Source organism: Uloborus diversus, chromosome 1, assembly GCF_026930045.1.
Source record: "Uloborus diversus isolate 005 chromosome 1, Udiv.v.3.1, whole genome shotgun sequence".
Taxonomy (NCBI): Eukaryota; Metazoa; Arthropoda; class Arachnida; order Araneae; family Uloboridae; genus Uloborus; species Uloborus diversus.
The window spans coordinates 243191077-243212733 of NC_072731.1; the positions used below are offsets into that span (position 1 = coordinate 243191077).

The window sequence follows — 21657 nt, forward strand, 5'->3', positions numbered from 1 at the left end:
TGCTGCTATACAGCATGATTTAGAAAAAAATTCCAATGAAAGCCTACCTAGGAGCTAATCTTTACTCAAAATTTGAAAATGTCCCCTTGCATCCCTTTTGCTTCTCACTGCCTCATATGATCTGTCTAATGTTTCCATCAGGCTTAATCGAATTGTTCTGAATTTCTGTGAAAACCAAAGCATTCATATTCTTTCATCTGATTACATTGCAGAAGTGGAACTTTTTCTACATGGCTTCAATTCTATCATTATCAATGAAAACCCTACAACTTACGCCTTTTAATGACAGACTTGATGTTTAAATGAAAAATATGTCAAGTAGGCAAACATTTTTATGCAAAGAGAGAGGAATGTGACAGAGGCAAATAATCAAATTATGAACAAAAACCGCTTGAACTTAAGACTTCATCTCAAACAGGTAAAATGTCCGCCATTACAATAATATTTTCGCTAACCCCCTTTGTACCTCTCACGAACCCCCAGGGGTTCGCGAACCACCGGTTGGGAATCGCTGATCTAAATCAAAGATTAAATGACAACTAAAAATGTGTATATTATGTTTAATTTTGGCAAAACATTGAAAACATGAGCAATGGAAATTCTTGACTGTTTCCACACTTTCCAGCTTGTTGACATTCTATAAAATTCAAAACTGACTCACAGAGTTTTAGAAGATTGTCCATATTATCGTCTTGAGGTTCGCTTCCTTTTGAAAGTTCTTCATTCGAAACAATTGAAGAATTAGATGCATTTTCTGGCAGCGTTTTGTTTTGAAGAAGCTCCTTATTCCAAGGTGTAACCCTAGGAAGCTGAATTCTCCACGGAGAAAGTCTTTTACCTTTTGGCAGTACACCGTGAGACAACTTCTCGTTTCCATTTATTGTTAAAGAATTAGTTTTCCCCCACTGGGGTTCCGTTTCTAATAACCATTTCGATGGAAAAGAATTTGGCACTTGGACGAGGTGAACTTCGTTTGTAGGTCTATGAGATGTTGGCCAATCATCGTACTCGTCAACATGGTCTGTATTAGGATTTTTTCCATGGCATTTGATTGTGGCTTTGATAATATCGGATGCTTTTTCAGCAATCATAATGGTTGGGATATTTGTATTTCCAGAAGTTACAGTAGGCATTACTGAAGCATCAATTACTCTAAGGCCTCTTACATTTTTCACCCTGGAAGAAAATGTAGATTAATTCACTATAATAAGTTAAAACACGCTTTAATAATTTTTTTTTTCAAAGGTATTATTAGTAATGAAAAATATATGTGATCGATTGTTCACTATTCTATCGAAATTTCATCTTTTTTCTTCAACTATGCTCAGGGTTGGCTTTCTGCCGGCAGAAACTAGTTTTTGCTGTGCCAGTTGCAGAAACTGGTTTTAAAAGGCAAAAACTTAAAAGCGTCTTTAATAACTAAAGTAATTATTAAATGATATTTGTTTAAGTTAACTAAAAAATGAAACTTCATTTCATCATTTTAAAAAAATAAAATCATATGCTAGTGCCCTTGATTTAGTTCAGAAAAGGAACTTTTCAATTGTAGATGCTCGAAAAAATTGGATTAATATAACAAAGGACGATAAATAATACGGGTGCTCAGGAAATAGGAGTATACAGAATTAAACAGGCATCAGTGATTGTAATTTGCTAGCTTATATACTTCATCTAAATTGCTTGTGATTGAAATTATTGCTTCAAGAAAGTGCCAGAATTTTACTTGCCAATATTAACGTAGATTTTGTCGCTATGTCACAGCTTTAAAATAAATTGGCCCTATTTCTCAAAACTTATTTTTCCAGTCAAATTTTTACCATTACCACAGTTACTACATGGTGAACCAGTTTAGAAAAATATGCAATAGATGAGTTTCACAAACATTGCTTGTTCCTTGATTGCACTTAAAGCAAAATAATATTTTCCCTTTTTGTTGTGATAAGACATTCGACATCTTAAAAAAAAATGGGGAATAACTTATTTAATAATTTGTTTTTCCGTGAGATATTTCTTTGTATATTTTTGAACAGTTATGTGAGAATTTTTCTTGACTCAATAACACCTCAGCAACAAGGGAAAACACAAAGGTAAGGTGTTCTCTTCTCCCTTAACGGTGAGAGGTCTCATGTATGTACGGTAGTGGATCCCAAAGTGGTTCAAAGGAGCCCCCAGGGGTCCAAGTAGGTCTTTAAATGATCCATATCAACGAAAGAAAAAAAATTTCCAAAAGGACTAATTTTTCTTGCACATTCTGTAACATTTAGCAGCCATTACGTTCTAAATACAAAATTTACTAAAAGTACTTGGAAATAAATTACATTTCGTACTTTCTAAATTCAAAGCCTCAAACGGCTTGGCTTTATCGTTTAAAATCCATAGTTATCGGAATTATTTCTTAAGGTTCATACCACTGAAGCCATAATTTACTTAAAATGAGCTGTAACCTATCTAAAAGGGAAAATTCAAAAGTTATAGTGTAAGCTTAGTACTACAACATGGTAGCTACGAAGTCGACAGAATAGCTCATTCTTTTTGTCTAAAATTTTTGTTCGAAAGAAGACATGAATACTTTCAGTCAACTCGCGATTACTCGAAGTCCCAAAGGAATGACTAAAACCTTTGAGTTAATAGTTAGATTTATGGGAAGCTCCTACGGCCTTCTTAAGAGTTTGGGATTCAATGAAAACTTCGAGATAAAAAATTGTTCGAGTTATAAAGTTTCTTGTTATCGGGAGTTTACTTTACATAAATGAAATTTAGAAAAAGTAGTTTGACAATATTTAGATTAAGTCTTCACAATCTACAAAACCGTGAGTAAACAGTAATTTTGTGAGTTTTCTTGAAGCAAGTTGAAAAAACACTGAACGGTAGAGGTTAACTAGCTCTGGTATTCACCCCCACGATATTAAGTTGAACCCTACAATTTACCCAGGTTGTAAACTTTGTTTCCTAAACGTATTTAATTGGCTGTTAACTTTGAGACAACCATTTTCACACGTTCATAAAAGGTTTCACGCCACGTGTGCTACCTGATTAAGTACAAAGTAAGAAGCCACCGTTTTGTGTATATACAGGGTGAGTCAAAATGAATATGGCGATTACAAAAGGCTATAACTATTTAATGAAAAAGAAAATATATCGATAAGATTTACACAGAATGTAGAACTTCAAAAAAATTTTACGTAAAGCTCAGGTGCGGCGAAAAGTGGAAGTCTGCACTGCACGAATTCAAACTTCGCAACGACAAGAAACCCGTTCAGTGCGTCGTCTCATTCGTGGAAATGGCTAGTCCCGTGCAGAAAGCATTCTGCGTGTTGGAATTCAGCAGTTGTCATTCTGTTATACAGTAAAGAGAAAATTTGGTCAGCGGTACGATCAAGAACTTTTAAATTCGAACAACATAATGAACTACTGCTTAGATATTGTCCGTGTGACAAGGGAAGACACACAGAAAATCTCTCAGATATGTATACAAAATTTTGAAGTTCCGTCTACATTCTGTGTAAATCTTATCAATATATTTTTACTTTCTTTTACAAAAAAGGAAGTATTGTATTAGAGAAAAAAATTTTCACTCAAAAATCGGCCTTAATTTCTATTTTGCTCACCCCCGAATGAATGTTGAGTTTTTTCGACCAGACCACACGTGGATATATGCCTAGGAACTTACAGACACCTGAAATATCCATTTTGACGACCCCCGAGTTAATTGCAACGAATTTTCTCGTGACGTCCTTATGTATGTGAGAGTGTGTGTATTTCGCATAACTCAAAAACGGTATGTCCTAGAAAGTTGAAATTTGGTACGTACACTCTTAGTGGTTCCTAGTTGTGCACCACTCCTTTCCGTAACATTCGGATGTTTTTAAAGAGGTCGTTTGCCCCTTTTTGGGGGGAAATCATTGTTAATTTCGAAGTAAAATCAAGTGGTGTTATAATGTGTCGGACACTTGGCGATATATCGCCATTCTTTTGGTCGCCAAATTTTGTCGCCAACGTGGCGACAAATTTCGCGATTTTTTTTTAAATTCTGGATTCAATTTGGCCACTGTTGTTGATATTTAGAGAGTAAACAATTTAATAAAATTAAAATCGCCAATAATGATCAAATGACATTAAATTGGAGTAAAAGGAAGTCATGTGATGCACACATCAGCTCGTTTTTATTAAATAGTTATAGCCGTTTGTAATCGCTATATTCATTTTGACTCGCCCTGTATAAACGCTATGCTACATGCGTGACATAAAATTTACCTTAGAAGTGGATCCACAACTGTTGTTGGATCGTGAGGGTCACCCATTTTTGCTGTGCCTACTGGATGGGTCAAGGTTAACACAAATTTTCTCACTTGGCACCAGTAATACAAATCCTCGTTTCCTTTGTGTTCCTCACATCCAGGATACGAAGTTGAGAAAGGCACGGAGCCCACTTTCTTCATGGCGTCGCTTGTTCCAATCCTTCGACAAGTTTTGAGCCCTAAAAATGCAGATTAGAAATGCCCTTACTAGATTTAGGAGATTACATATCTTTTTAAAGGGGGGTTTTGTAGTCATTTTTTATTTAAGAAACTTTGTCTGATAGGGCAAATTTAAAATTTCCACATTGAAAAAATTATTGTTAAAACTTATTGCAAGGGATTAATTAGACTTAGAAAATAATCTTATAAACTATGTTGTAATCGAATTAAAATTGATAATAATGTAAGGATTGAAGTGCTCATATAAAAGGATTACGACTTACTGTAAGCGAACGACAAAAAAATTTCTTTGTTAAATACTAGTGGTACCCACACGGCTTTGGATGTAATAGAAAACTGAAAGGTTTTTAGGTTCGCCTGTATATTTAAAAATAATGTGTGGTGAATTTTCTCGCCAATTGGCTTGTGCCCATGTTACGGTTCCACGTTATGATAATTTTATAATTTACTCGTCTATCGTATGATAATTTTGTTCTTAAAATTGAAATAGAAAAATAACAAAATCGAATTTTCGAAAAATAGCTTCGAGGTGCACACCTTCATGCTACAAACTAACTTTGTGCCAAATTTCATGAAAATCGACCGAACGGTCTAGGCGCTATGCGCGTCACAGCGATCCTGACAGACAGACTTTCAGATTTATTATTAGTAAAGATAGATTCATTGCACACCTCTAAAATATAACATGATTACTTTTTACAAAAAAAAAAAAAAATACTTTTTGACGAAAGATTAAAAAAATAACAAAAAATATTATTTTTGCAAAAATTATTCGTTTTTCTGCAAAACTATTTTTTAAGGAGGTCCGGGACACAAATCGGCATATTTTGCAATTTTTTTACCATTTGATAAAGTAGTCCGTTTTCTTCTGCTTAAAAGGACATTTGAATCTCGTTTCTATCCTAATTAGAACGAAAGATATAATTATTTTTGTTGCATACACTTAACTAATGTGTATTTAAGTTTAAACGCGTTTTTCTCTATGATGCAATTTTTCCCGATTTTTTGCATTCAAACTGTTTACTTTGGTTTTTATTCGACGAATTTGAAAAAAAAAAAAAAGTTTACTGCAAAAAATATGGCTTTTTAAGAAAAGTATCTTCGAATTTTTCGAAATTTTTCTTCAAATATTTTTATTTTTTATTAAATCAATATTTTTAAAATCGCCGAATAAAATTAAAGTTTAGATATTTGTGCACAATTTTTAGAAAAAAAAACTGAAAATTGACCAAGAATGTTTTGAGTTATAGCAATTTAAAGCAACGCCATTTTTTTAAAGAACAAATTAAATTTAAATAATTTTTTTTTTCATATTTATGATATGATTTTGCTTATTAAATATATGGTAAATCAGTGGAAAAAATTTCAAAACTCTAAAGTATTTAATAAAAAAATTTTCAAAATGTGTTTCAGACCCCCGTAAATGCATAAAGTGAATTAAAACTTTCCTCGCTTTTTTAAACTTTTTATATCCAACTCTTTGTTAGATACCAGAGAATGCAACAGGCCTTAAAAATAATAAATCAATTACTAAAAACAAATATTAGATTCAAATGGTTGAAATCTCCTTCCACTCGCCCTCAAAGCAGCGGTTTTTTTTTAAATATACAATGTACATCAGATTTTAAAATATTTCATAATCAATTTACAATTTTTGCCGCGTTTCAGTAGAGAGTTAATCTCCCCCCCCCCTTTTTCCGTTGCTGTTTAAAATTTTCTAAACCTTGGATTTGAGATAATGATGAAAGAAAAATAAATTCCAATACAAGATTTTCAATACGTTTGTGTTTATTATTTTTTTTTTCTCTTCTTTAAAAATAATTTATCTATTGAAAAGTTTTCTGTGGATTTAGAAAGAAGAGTATTGGGGACTATTTAAATATCTCGAAATCTCAAAAAAAAAAAAAAAACTTTTAGCAGAGAAATGATTTTTTTTTTAATTTAAGCATTAAATTGTTGCTTAAAAGTTCTACAAACTTTCCATCCAATAGTGCTCACAATATCCCCCTACCCAGCTCACCCAAAAGAAAAGAAATAATCCCCCTCCCCTTTTTCCGTCAAAATTTTCTTTATTTTCCTAATTTTTCTTTTTTTTAGAAATGAAGAAGCTATGGATCTCACTTTGTACCCATAGATGTTCTAAGGGACAAACTTTTTTATTTTGATTGGTCTGTCCAGTCACATGACCCTTTCGCTTGAATACCTATTGGAAAAATAATCACTAACTTTGAGTTTTTTGTCAAAATTAATCGGAAGTTTAGCCCCATTTTTTTTATAAAAAAGTTAAAATTCTGTGAAGAACTTCAATGATTATGAAAAAGTAATAAATTGACTTCTACGCAAGAAATAACAAATCTGTTGCATCATTGACGAAAATAATTGAATTTTAGTCTTTAATTTCTTTTCACCATAAAACCATCATAGAATATTTATAACTCAAAAAAATTACAAAATTTTGTATTATCGATTCAGTCAAGAGTTTACAGAAAATATCTGAAATTTCTCTGTTGTCGCACAAAAAATGCCGATGTTTTAGTTACGTTATTTTTTCTCGCCGCTGCTAATACATTTCCTCTCGTTCGTTGATTGAAAGAAACTTGACTGCAATAAATGCATTTCGGTAAATTATATATAAATGTATACAAATATCAAGATTTCTTATTGTATTAAAAATATTCTAATATTGATGAAAAATCTACCTTCCACAAGATCTTGAATATCTTCTGGATCTTCTAGATAGTTTGGATCAATTACGGGAGGATCATAAGGATCTGTTGACCTTAATGTGATGGTACCACGACTCTTGGGCTTAAGCAAAGACACTAAACAAGCGTAAAATGGTTTGCCTTCATACGGAGCATACACAGCTGAATAAACCTGTAAATGAATGAAAATATGAATTTCTCAATATCCTCATATATAAATAATAGTCAATGGTCAGATAACGCTCCTGTCGTCATGAACAATGAAACTAGTTCTACTTCATAATTTTGAAATATGTTTTGGTAACGTTTAAAATGTAGGGAAAGGCTTTATTGTGACAAGCCTGAGCCTAATCCGGTAACTTAACTGTTTTACTGGTAAGACTGTGTTATTTCAGGGGAATGAAGAAACGAAAAAGAGGTTAATAATGGACGGGAGTTTAGAGTTAATCCTGGATATAATTCACTCGAATTAGGGTTATCTACTGAAGTTCAGGGTTAATGCACTGGTGTTAGAGTTAAAATTTCAACTGTCAAAATTTCCCCAAACAAACAGTTGCTTCGTTCAAATGTACTATTTTCACCTGTCATATTTTGACGGGCGATTTTCTAGTACAAAAATAATGACCATTAAACCACCGCATTATATAAATTTATTTCGTAAAGATAAAGTTTGGTGATATGTTCATTTGCCCTCTAGGTTTGTTGTTTCTTTAGGGGATGATTGGGTACAAAGGCACACATATATGGGGGCTTTTTACCCTATAAGATATATATTGGAAAAATTTAATAAAATTTTTTCCCTTCAATACGGTTGTGCATTTATGTGTCGATGTGAATTATACCGCAAAAAGAATTTACAGATTAAAACGAGGCGTAGAAGTATGATACTTTTTTTTTTTGAGTAATTTTGTTAAGCTTACAAAAAATAATAATAATTGAGTAACTCTGTAACCTAATGTTTTCGTGTTAAATCATCTTTCATTTCTATGTTGAAAAAATGGTGCAGTTTAAAAAAGAAAAAAAGCTTTAAAAAAATAGCCCAATTATTCCGAATACTTACGGTACTATCAAACTTCCCTATTTTCCCCGGTTGATAATTGATACTGTGAAAAAGGTTTCTCCATTCGCCTTAATTTGATTAAGAATGTGTTCAAAGCGGAGACAAATGATGTAGTGTTAAGAGCTCTTGCTCTCGAAACAATAGAATCCTGTTACCCCAGAGAGAAATGGTTGAGAATATATACTGACGACTCTAAAGTGAATGGATGTGTTAATACTGGTGCTGGTGTTTACTGTGAACTTTTTTCCTTTTACATCCCCATTGGCAACCATAGATCAGCTTTCGATGGTGAGATTGCTGCCATTTGCCAGGCCCTGTCACAGCTCCAGCCACATTTAGACTCTTTTTCAAAAGCAGTTGTATTAACGAACTCAAAGGCTGCACTCCAAGCTATCGATACACCTAGCCACTCCCGAACTTTAACCACCGATTATTGTTTGAAGCTCCTTAACCGGCTTGCCAGAAATAATAAGACAGTTGTTCTTCAGTGGATTCCGGCCCACTGTGGAATCCAAGGTAATGAGATGGCCGATTTTTTGGCCAAAAAGGGAGCATCGGTTCTTCAGAGAACAAATCCTAAGCTTCCATTTAGTAACATCAAAAGCTTAATAAAGAAAATCTTTAAAGACACTTTTCACGAAGAACTCAAAAATCGCAACAGCAATAAACCATGGTTTGAGCTGATTCTGAATGTCCCTAACTGGCCTAGGATGAAATCTGTCGCCATGTTTCGTTTATTATCTGGCCATAATTGCCTACGAAAACATCTCTGTCGTATCACCGTGGTTCCTGACCCTTTCTGCACTTTGTGTGATCTCCACGAAGTAATGGGCATGCCTCATTTGTCCAGATGTCCTGCTCTCCCTCGGACATCCATCTGGGAACGCTATTGGATTGCTCGTTTTCATTTATAGTTTTGTTGTTATATCCTTTTGATATTCAACTGTCTTTAAATGTGCCATTGGAAAAAAAAATTGATACTGTTGTGAGGGAGATTTGATAAAAGGCCATATGAATTGAAAAAACAATATAGATCGATTACTTTCCGTTTCATACAACTCCTAGAACTAATCTATTTAAGAAAAAACCTCACATGGTAAAGTTTATCACGTTTTCAATACGAAAAACGTTTAAAGTAGTTAAAAATAAAATAGGAATGCTGTATAAGTTGTATAAATGTGTTTTGTTGAATATAACTGTATTGTTGGATAAACTTTTATTATGCTATTGTATATTGAATGGATGTGCATTTCATATTTCATCATATATACCGTTTTTTCTTTATTTTTAGAATTTTACTTGAAGTATTTTAGTTCATAATATTGAAAGTATAAAACATTTGAATAGGAACTTGCACGCTCTTAAAACTGCGGGCTACATATAGCACCTGTTAGGAGTGAAACGCTTGTAGCACCAGTTGGATCACAAAGGGCACCAATATGACCCCTTTAAAGGGTGCTACTGGTGCTTAGGGTGGTTCAAAAAAACTTTTTTAAGCTAGAGTCCAGGATACCCCTTAATTTTTTAGAATTACTAATAGTATTACGCTGTAAAAGTTTTAGCTTCTTACTCAAATTTTAAGTCGGTGCTCAATGACCCCTCAATTTAACATTATTAGCCGTTGCATAAAAAATGTCACAAATTTAAAAACATTTAATTTTCCCAGCTGTTTTTTTTTTTTTTTTTGTAAATAATTATTTTATTGCAATGTATATGCATATAACTTGTGTATATTATAATATGTAGCATTGTTTTTCAGTTCAAAGTATTTTTTTAACCCCCTCTCCCCATGCTATTGAAGTTTGGGGGAGGGGATTGAGCACCCTCTTTCGGTTGAAATAGGAAGCTAAAATTCTTCCAGTATATTGCTATCCACAAGTCTAAAAATATTGAGGGGTGTCCCGTTATCTAGGAGAATCTTTTTTTTACATGTATTTTTGAACCACCCTAATGTACAGTCTGTGGAAAAAGTTAGCCTAGACGAGACTACTTCACGCGGCGAGAAAGAAATCACCACTGAACGAAAATACGAAATTGAATAATACTTTTGACTCTGTACCTCTGCGCTATACCTATTGATACATAAAGTTAATTGTTAGTTTTAATTGTTTCATAAAACGATTAAAATAATTAATTCAATTATTTTAATTGTGAGAAAAGATTAACGTACATTAATCCAATTAAATGAATTGCAAAATGAAATTAATAGTTTAATTGCAATTAATTTAATTGCAATTACTTTTTTCATCAATCAACAAGGCAATTGGAAAAATAATTGATTAATGCCCAACACTGCTACAGGGCAATAACACTTGTTTACTGAAAGATTCTGTTAAATAGTTTATGTTCGCGCTGGATGCGTGTAAAATGTAAATGGCATAATAAAACCGTAAAAATATCAGTGGTTTGTTACATTTCACAATAAGCATGAAACATGGCTCTTAAAACATGAACAGGTTACTAATATACTTGGATGAATCAAGTATCATATTAAATGATAGAAAATTTCTCACCTCTGGTCTAAGATTGAACTGTTCCAATGCTATCAAAGTAGACGCTTCTAAAATGTAGAGTTGATAGTTAGGAGAATCTTTGATCTGTTTACTTAAATGGTTATTAAGGAAAGCCAAAAAAGCTATGAATTCCACAGACGCTAGTGGACCTAAAAAGTGGAAGAACAATCAAAGTTAGTAAGCTTCTTCAGTTTGATGAGAAACATTAAGAAAATTCCATGTAAATTACAAAAAGAAGAAAAAAAAAGCTGTTTGCTTATTCAAATGTTACGTGTGTACTGCTTATTCAAACACACAACACACCTTGTACGTACAAAAAGATACGAATCTATTTAACTCCCGGTTAAAAAATACAAGAGCATTTACAAAACTATGGAACGATTTTGTGACCTAAAAACCTGTGATTATGAAAAAAAATCCTTCATCTTGCCTTTTGAGATTGGAAGTAATTGTTGAAAAAGACATCTGAAATTTTGATATAATGGCAAGATCGACTGGCCGGTTTTGAAGCTGTTTCTTTTATGGAATAAAAAAATGGCGGCAAAACATAAAATGGTAGCAAAGCTGAAAAAAAATTCTTTTCTTCTCTGAGAATTCTAGTTCTGGTGGAATCCAGTGGTAACGGGAGGACACTTTGTACAAAAAGATCGATGCCTTTCTGTCTGTGAGCCGATCAAAATACATGTTTTTTTCAAAAACTGATGCATAGACTTGTATACACATCATAGAATGTTGCTGAAAAAAGACAAAGCCAAAAATTTTCCGTTAGTAACTTTTTCTTAAATTCAAATTTGAAAAACGGTAATGGAAGGGCATTTTTGCGACATGATTTTCACGCTATCATCTTCTCCCCAAAAGTTCAGCTAAAAAAGGGAAAATGCTTTAAAAATTAGAGCACATACGGGTGTGTTCAATCACTACAATTTCCCCTCTAGTTTAAAAAATAATTATTTTAAGCGTTATTCTATCTACCCAACTCATTATCCATTGAAGAGCAGAGAAAGCGTTACTATGACTTATTAGTCGAGTTAACTAAAATGAGGTTTGTCAGTTCTTAGCTCGCTGTTCGCGAAATTGTGAGACACTGTTGTTGGGACAAACCTTAACTGGCAGCGTCGTAATGCTGTGATTGGGATCAATCGAGCCTTCACAATGTTACCAGGTTTGGTTTGCCCGAAATATAGAGGTGGCTAAAATCGAGAGTTATCGGTTTAAAAGTAGTTTATTTGTTAAATGCTTTTGGACGCGTTTGCATGTATTTTTCTTGTAAAATACTGAAAATACTCTGCAAGTTTTTAGCATTCAAATTGTTTCAAAAATTTTAGTGAGTGCTTTTATGATCGCATTTTTTTCCCCACCAAACCATTTTTATTCAGTACTAGGGGCACCCGCACGACTTTGCCCGTATTAGAAAATTAAAAGGTCTTTTGGTTCGCCGTTATATTTACAAATAATGTATGGTGAATTTCTCGCCAATTCACTTGACCATGTTACGGTTCCACGTTATGATAACTTGGTAATTTAAACGTTCATCTTATGATAATTTTGCTCGGAAAAATATTCTTAAAATTGGAATAGAAAAAGAACTAAATCGAATTTTCGAAAAAGCGCTTCGATGTGCATCCCTCATGCTACAAACTAATTTTGTATCAAATTTCATGAGAATCGGCCGAACGGTCTAGGTGCTATGCGTGTCACAGGGATCCTGACAGACAGAGATCCGGACAGAGAAAGATCCAGACAGAGACTTTTAGCTTTATTATTAGTAGAGATAGAAAAGATTTTTTTCGTTCTTACCTGTTCTATTTTGAAGGTATTGCTGAATGTTAAGTGGATCCAGTACTTTATAACGAATTTCAGGAATACTTGGATCTAAAAGAAAGTTTTCATTAGATCCACAATGGTCTTGCAAATTCTTTCCTACAGGTAAATCGGAGACTATAGGAATCTAGAAAAAGATAAATTCATGTACAAAACCATAGTAGCAGCAGGATCTGATTAATGAATAAGACAACTAAACCGTGACCTGGGACCCCCAAAATTTAGGGGCCCCTATTTGACAAAAAATACATCAGTATATAGTTTGCATATAGGGGTCCCAAAAAAGTATTTTGCCTAGAAACCCTCTGGTGGATTGTGTCAAAGTTATTTAAGATATCAATCTATTAGAGAGCGTCTTATATTAAGGTTGTAGAGTTCATTTAATTAATTTTAATTAATGCTGCTTGGGCTCATATAGATTGCGGAAAGTACATTTTTATATAATCCCCTAATCCTATCCATCTTTGTTAGTAAAATTGCCTCTACACATCAAAATTCTAAGCAAAAAGTAAAACTTTTTTACTACTAAAACTGACTGATTTATGAAGCGTAGGAAACCACTATTTAAAACGATGTTTTTGTTTCAAGAGAATTCTTAACTCTTAGGTCGTATGCAGACTGATATTATCAGCGCTGAATTTCTAACAAAAGAAGTAAAAAAGCTCTATTTTCTTCAGAAAATATATATATATTCATGCTTAACGGCTAATTTATAATGGGATGTAGGCTATTTTATAACATAAAATAATTATAAACTAGCCTGAATTCAAATTACTATAAGAAAAAATATCGAAGTACATTGAGTTCTCGTGTGTCGGGGGGCTTCCTCCAGATTTTCAGAGTCGGAATATTTGCTATATATTATAGTAGACTGCAAAAATACGGCTCAAACCACATTATTATGATAATACAACTGTAATATTTGTTAAACATTTTTTTTTTAATTTTGTCTACAGAAAAAAGCAACATGTTTTTATCGGTTTAGTTTCAATTAGAATTATAACACTAACAGAAAACATATTTGAAATTTGATAGAAGATTCTCATGAAATTCCGAAACGCTGAAACACAATGATCCTATTATCAGTGAAAAATGCAACCTTTCAGAAAGCGAAAGGAATCGTATCTGTTTATTTTAAAATGCAATCGTTAAGCTTGATAGCTTTTAAAAAAACGACAAACAAGCTAGCAAAGATCTTGTCATTAACTACATCATTAAGGGGGGGGGGGCAGTTTCAAAAAAGTGATTTCTTTTTTATTTCGTCTTCTAGTTAAACATTTCATAAATATATTCCCAAAATTTCAAGTCGTTTAGAGCAAAATTCTCAAAGTTATCACGTATTCAGTCTACGATCCTTCAAACTGTAGCTCCGACAGCTGCCGAAGAATGCAGCTGTTCTGACAGATGCTGACGCTCAGAATGAACAAAAAAGATGAAGATGCTGAGTAGATCAAAGCTGCTACAGGGACTGTACTGTATGGAGCTGGAACCGATGCTTTTTAGCTTCTAAAACTTGAAATGCGTTTTTCTCAAAACCACTTTTTCAATGTCTGTGTTTACTTTCATTTTAAAACCAATTGACCGATTCAGTTTAAATTTAGTACACACATTCTGCATACGAACCTTCCCCTACGTTGAGTTTGAGTTTTTAAAATTTTTTCCATGGGTTTTTTAAACAAAATAGCGGAAGATTTTCGTGAAAAATACAACTTTTAACTTCAAATGACACCAAAAAATTTTGAAGTCAAACGAAAAAAGATCTGAGGACGTAGGGGGAGGATTAAATAATATTTGGACTAAATTCAAACTGAATTTGATTTCAGATAATAGTTAGCTGAGATTAGAGATGTAAAATTTCCGGAAATTTGGAAGTGATGGGAAAAAACCGGGTTTTTTCGGGAAAAATTGGAAAAAATGGAAAATTTGATTTTTTATGAATAAAATTTGGGTTTCTTAATAGCTCTGTGTTTCTTGTAACATATAAAGGGTTAAGCAATAAAAAATATATGCTATCCACACATCTTCTTTTTCTGCTTGACAGAAATACACATAAAGATAAGATTAATTAGAAGAAAAAACCTTTTTGTTTTTATAACAAAAGCTTTAACGAGGGCTTTCATGGTCAAACCCAGAAATAAGTCAAGTCGTCACTCATCAATAATATTGGGTAATGTGTGTCTAATCATACCAATTACATTTTCTATTTTAGATTGCATTTGAAACTTCTGAAATTTTCGACTTTCAAACATGGTTGATATTTCTTTTATTTTTCTTCAAAAAAAAAAAAAAAAATAAATAAATAAAAAAAAATAAATAAATAAATAAATAAATAAATACAATGTTACTGTCTGAAAATGAAAGCTATTGAGTTTTGATTTTTTTCCAATCCAGTCTAAGTCCGAATCAAAACTAAATTGGTTTTTCTTAAGCTGAACCAAAATTAAACTGGAGTTTATGTTTATTCATACGGCCGTGCTAAGCACAGTAGTAAAAGTAGTCATACCAGCCCTTTTGAACAAATTTGAGTTTTTATAATCAAGTTGTTCTCTGTTTCGTATTTTACTTAATAGATAAAATGTTTTAGGGTCATTTGATCAAGAACTATTGTTTTAAAAAATTCTTAAAAAAAAAAAAAAAAAAAACATCTGAATCAAATATATGGAAGAGCCACACTTTAAAATACAATATATCAGCTTGAGCCCAACTGCTAAGTCCCCTTTTTTGCTTAGCACGGCAGTATACAGGGTGCGGTAAAAAATATCGGACAAAAATTGTATCATCGAATGGAAGAAAGGTAATTTCATTTTAATGAGTACCTAATTTATTTTGTTTCTCACTTGATTAGGAAATAATTTACAATATATTACCTAGTATATTTATTGTTTTTTGGTTTTCTTATATTTTTAAGCGAAATAACTGCTATTGCTGTTTAACCAAGTAAAACGACAGTTCGTTTGCTTGTTGTCTCGACAAACAGTATTTGAAACGGCATGCCGTTTCAAGTGGCTTGGGTATGATAGTCGATGTCCGGAAAGTGTACAAAAACTAACAGTGAACATTTCAGTTAATCGTTAGGCCATCCAAAAGTGAGTTCAATGAAATCCTCAGGTTTCCACGAGAGCAGTCGTTTGTGGGAATTTGTGACCGATAAGTGCGACTAAGGAAACAAACAGCTCAAACAGAAGTTTTGCAACTTCCAAAAATTCAGGCATTCGTATGACTCTAAAGATGCCAGAAATGTTTGAGACGGGCCCGCAAGTCCACGCTGAAAAAGATACCTTTCAACCGATACCTTTCAAGATTTACCGTTCAACCGGTTAATATCCCCCAGAACCATGGGATTTGGTCTGTAGACACCATAGGCTCCCATATAGGGGGGAAAGTGGGGGATCAAGCCCCCCCCCCTTTGGAAATGAGAACTTCCTCTTCCTTTTAATACTTTTTTCTTTGTAAAAATGTAAAAACATTTTTTCTCCAGCCATTAATGAATTAAGTAATCAAAACTGTTAAATTTTATTAGCTCTAATCTGTACTCAAGTCGGTTTCCATGGGGAAAATATCAGAGCCCCCCCCCCCCTTAAAATTTTGCATATGGGCGCCCTTGGTAGACAAGCACTTTAGAAAGTGTTAGATATCGCCAAAATCCGAAGTCAGGCTTGGTCTGAAATGGAATCAGGACAAGCGACAAAAAATCTCTAGTGTTTTGTGAATGAGGGCCGCAAAATGAATCAAAAAGTGAACCAGAAGCACATTTTTGAAGTTATTGTACTTCTGTGGGCGTAAGAGCACTTCAGCATTGTAGACTAGACATTTTCCTTCAACTCCACTCCAATTTATATGGCCAAAAAGACAAGAGTGGTGCAAGGCACATTGTTTTTGACATGATATCTTTAGAGTGGACGCTCTAATAAAAAAGCAACAGTTTTGAAAAGAAACCAACTTTGGTAATCTGCCTTTTCCAACATTCAAGCGCTTGGCTACGCCGAAAGATTAATTGGTATAGGTTCATTCCATAGTGGCTAACGTAACTATCGCAGCTGGTTTTCTAACTCTTTTTATTTAAAACCAGAAGTTATTTTATTTATTTTTTGGTTTATATGCAGATTTAAAAGTTTGGTGCTAACTTCTAATTTTTACCAAGTATTTTAAACAAAATTATCGCTGATAGGTATTTGTTCAGCAAAAAAGGTAATGCGATTTAAGTAACAGTTTTGCAATTTTGACAGTTTTGCAATGCTTGTGTTACGAGGCAAATTTTTCTGAAAGTTACGCAGCATTTAAAATTGGCTGATATACTTGTAAAAGGTGCTGTTTGACCACGGATTGTATGTAATTTGGTAATTGGCCAAGTTAAGACGTTTCCATCTGAATGAATCTAGCAGGGGAGATGTGATGAGTGGAAACAAAATGAGTTTCTATGGAAACAACAAAAAGAAGATAAAATGTTTTCATTTCGTTCGGAAATGTAAAAGCATAATTGTAAGCTTCAAATTATGTTGCAAACAAAATAAATCAATTAGTTTTTGAGTGAGAAAAATGATTAAATGTAGTTTTGATTTAAAAATTATTGCATTGAATAAATTGTCATTTTTAAAAAACAAAGTCGAAATAATTAAGAGGCAAACGCGCACATCTATAGCAGAGAAACTACCATCCCTGAAAGGTAATGGACGCGTCCATTTCCGCCTGTAAACCGGATATCAGCCTTTCCATACAATCAATGTTCAGACAATAAAGTCTATATTTAATTTCTTTTTTTGCCCATAGTGGTGCTTTTACGAAAGACTGTGTGTGACTAGCGGAACGTGACTGACGTTACATTCGTAGTTACATTGTTGCAAAAGTATTCCGACTTCACTGAATCCACCGAAAAGAGGTAAACAATGGCAAGGTCAGAGTGCAGCTTATCAGAGCCACACTCTATCGGCAAGTATTTGTCTATATGTCCTTGAAGTGCATCGAAACAGAATGGGTTTTATAATAGATTACGCGGATTTTGTGTAAGAAAAGTGGTTTTTATTATTCATGCATTTAAATGAACAATGCTCTATGATATGCTTCCATACGGATATTCATCAGGCTTTGTTGCTAGCCCAGTTGTATTAAAACACAAGTAATTTGCATACTGCTTTAAAAATGGATTAAAAACACGTCGAGAGTTAAAAGGATTCTTTTAATCCAATGTTTAGAAAGGGATAAGAGTCACGCAATGCTAGAAGGTCATGGTCCTCAACTTGTTTTCTATGCGGATTCGAAAATTTCTTACTTATGAATAGAACTTACCTTGAATCGTTCCAATTCCTTTCGAGGTCCAATACCGGAAAGCATTAGGATTTTTGGGGTGTTCGTTGCTCCAGCAGATAAGATCACTTCCCGTTTCGCTTTCACTTCGTAGGTACTGCCTTCATGATCGAATTGCACACCGACAGCCCGCCCTTTTTCAATAATAATCTGTGTGTAAAGAATAATAATGAGTGAATAAACATTAAGATGAAGGAAAGAATCAAAGCAGAATGAATTAAAATGAATTTATTTCTTCGGCAACACATTATCAGCAGTGTTTCTATTTACGGGGGAAAAAGAAAATATGATGTGGATCTGATAATTCCTTTGTTAAATAATCGATGTTTCAAAAGAATGAGTGCGTGTACTCATGTACGAATGTTAGAAATAATACTTCTTGGATGAATACACGCATAAACAGAATATTAACGTGAAAGAAATTGTATTTTCAAATGTCAGGAAAAGAATGTTTTTACCAGCATCTGTGATTTTAAATTGCGTAAAAACTCTATAGAACATGTTATTAAGAACAAAAACAACATGATAGTGAGTTAGAAGTAGCAATGAAACACTTTAATAATTACAGCAATAGTTTGTCGCGGATCGATGCAAAAAGTGTTTTACTTCATTTTCCAAGTACCGAAAATTTTCATATGGTTGAACGGATACCTCGTCAAATATCCCCAACAGCGCCAAATCAAAAATAGATTAAAAAATCTTTTTTTTTTTGCCAAATTTGTCAAAAACGTAACTATCAAACGCTAGACGACATATCGCCAAGGGATCGCCAAATTATCGTATTACTTATTACAGATTATAGCATTATGCTATCATTTCGACTGTATTTACTTTCTTAACTAGGATAACACCCCTAGTAATTGGCAGGTCACAAGTGATTGGCACTTCCAACAAAAATGTCCTAAAATAAGATTCATATCCAATATTTTAAAAGTAGCCTATATACCAACTGAATGTACATTTACATTAAAGATTATAACTTCAATTCATGTTACCAAATAACAGTGCATAGAAAACAGAAACAATTGTGGCTTGTGTCAACTCAGACATTTTTGTTGCAAAAGCTTCTCTGGCTTAAGGGAAGCCTGCACATCAATCCATTAAAATCTGACTTAAAATATATTTTAAAATTTGGTTGTCAAAAGTTTTGTTTAGTTGGGAGAAAGGTTTTACTTTGAGTAGGTAGAAGTATATTTTTTGTCCCTTTTTGGATTTTTGAAGTAATGATGGGTGCCATATAGTGGTTCTCCAGTTTTGCTATTCTCCAGTAATTGGCACGTGTGCCTTTTATACACTAATATGTGTATACACTTATAAAAGTGAAAAATAAAGTTATTTTCCAGTTATATTAACATGTGCTAATCTCTGGAACACAAGGTGTCATACACTGGGTTTTCAGGTGCCAATTACTGGTGATTTTGGTAACTTTTATACATACATCTTTACAAAAATATCTTCAAATATTTTTGCTTTTAGTGAACTAAATAGAAGCACAGATGTGCATTCTTTGATTAAAAAATATTTGCAAGTGAATATTTTTTTTATAAGTAATGAAAACAAAAGTAAGATTAAGGACAAACTCTTAAAGTGCCAATTACCGGGGGTCCTTACCCTAGTTATGCACGTGCGGATGAGCCAAAAAACCAACTCAACATTCATTCGGTGGTGAGTAAAATAAAAATTTTGGCCAAAATTTGAGAGATTTTTTTTTCTTGCAATTACAATACTTTCTTTGCCATAAAAAAGGAAGGAAAAAAAGAGAGGAATTTTATTCAACTGTGTAAACATGACGAAGGGAAAAAAAGACTAATTGAGTGATGAGTTTTTCTTACAAAAACTGTTGTCTAATTCACAGAATATTCAAGCTTCTTTTTGTACATCACACATTTATACTTAAATTTTGATAATACTAATTATGTCTTTCGAAGATAGTTAACGATTTAACAAAGATCAAATTATTTCATCAATATTACTTAATGATCAAAAAAGACTGCATCAAATGATGCAGAGAGAGGCAAAGGGATTTAAGTGCCAAAATTTAAAAAAATCGAGATAACCAGTACAAATGATACGAGAACTTCTCCTCTGAGTTGGTGCAAGGCTATCCCTTACGAAAATCTTTTATAGAGCCTTATAGAGTTCTATAGAAATGTATAGATTTTCTATAAGAAATATTCTTAAGAACAGTTTTCTATAAAATTTCACGTCAGAACCGGATTTTCGATGAATTCGTTTAGTTAAATTGCAAATTTTTGCTTGTGTTGTTAAAAGTCAGACGTGTGCTGGCATCTAAGGACGAGTAATAACAGTGGATATATTTTTTCTGTATTAATTTTCTTTTAAATATATTAACATTAGAAAGACTGAATTTTCATGTATACCTAGAAAGACTGAAGGGGCCAGTGTGGCGCCTACACATTTTTGGGTGAATTCTTTTAAAAACTCGACTTGAGTCAGTCCACATACCCCGATGCACCTTCTTATACGACTAAATAAAAACTTAGTATTTTTCGTTTTTCTGTCTTTACTCGCCAAAAGGTAGAATTAGTTTATCTTTCTAAGAGAAATGGCTACCGTTTCGCTGGTAAGCAATCGGTATGATTTATAACTTTTGGATAATTAACCGGTTATATAAAGAGGAAGTTATACTAGAGTAAAAAAAAAAAAAAAATTAAAGCTTCAGCAATTAATCGAAAAAAAACCTCTTTTTTATTTCAAAATAGCTTCGGGACCACTGTGGCCCCTCCCGTCTTGCTAGGTATAAGGATCAATATGTACAGTACTATAAGGCGTATCATTAAATGCTTAAACAAGCATTAAAATTAAATAATCAGTAATCCAACGTTATGAAGCACAAAAATTGCAAATTATTGCAGACACGTGCTTCGGTGTTACAAGGAATACCTTTTTCAATGCAAAGAAATGTGAGCTTCTAGATGAAAAGTCATCCGAGAAAAGCAACACGATGGAACAGGAAATAGTATAAATATCAAAAAATAGAAATTAAACAAAACAAAAAAAGATAAAATGACACCTGGAGGTAAAATGTATTATATGATTTCATCAAGAAAAAACCGTTAAGTAATAAATTTTCCGAGAAAACCCATAAACAATGCAAAAAGTCCAAAAATGAAACCACTCTGAATAAATTTACCAGCGGGAAAAACTATGTATGGAAGCAATGTATCAAATGGAGAAATGCAGGAAAAAACAGAGTGAAGGATAAACATATTGGAATTAGTTAATCACAAAACGAAATAAAAAAGCAAAAAATGAAAAAAATAAAAGTAAGAAATGTACGATGTTTACATAAAAATAATAGGAAAATCTAAACCAATTTTAACAATGGAGTCCACACAGAAGAAAAATAGGGAATTGCAGGGTAGTAAATTAGTTAATACGTTCACCAAACGTTAAAACTCACCTTGTACTTTTTTTATGTATTTGTTGCTTTTCAAAAATTAAATTACCTCTGATTGAAACTAACATCAATTCTATACATATTCACATTGAAGTCGCATTTAGTCCAAGTACGCGTCTTCTTTGGAGTAAGTGCGCTTGGAATGTATTTAAAAGTGAATGAATCACACATACCTGCTAGTTGTATCAAATAATGTTTTTGCAAGTGATACCAAATGCTAGAAATATATTTAAAGAACATTTTGTTTACCGAGAAAACTTAAACCGATGTCTATACACCTAATAACAATATCCGACTTGTCCAAGCTTAGTATGATTATTTCATTTCTCTATACTCAATATCAACAATCAATTCCCCT

General features: G+C 33.0%; 1 protein-coding gene across 1 annotated transcript in view; it reads right to left on the bottom strand.

The window, feature by feature from the left end:
• Window positions 1-560: 560 nt before the first annotated feature.
• The window catches only part of LOC129219656 (uncharacterized), a 68902-nt gene continuing 47805 nt past the window's right edge, over window positions 561-21657 (bottom strand). The window contains exons 17-22 of the mRNA XM_054853934.1: window positions 17861-18028; window positions 12554-12704; window positions 10757-10905; window positions 7178-7355; window positions 4255-4477; window positions 561-1176 (exon numbers count right to left, since the gene is read on the bottom strand). Coding sequence (XP_054709909.1) covers window positions 561-1176; window positions 4255-4477; window positions 7178-7355; window positions 10757-10905; window positions 12554-12704; window positions 17861-18028 — 1485 coding nt within the window. The remainder of the gene's footprint in view (window positions 1177-4254; window positions 4478-7177; window positions 7356-10756; window positions 10906-12553; window positions 12705-17860; window positions 18029-21657) is intronic.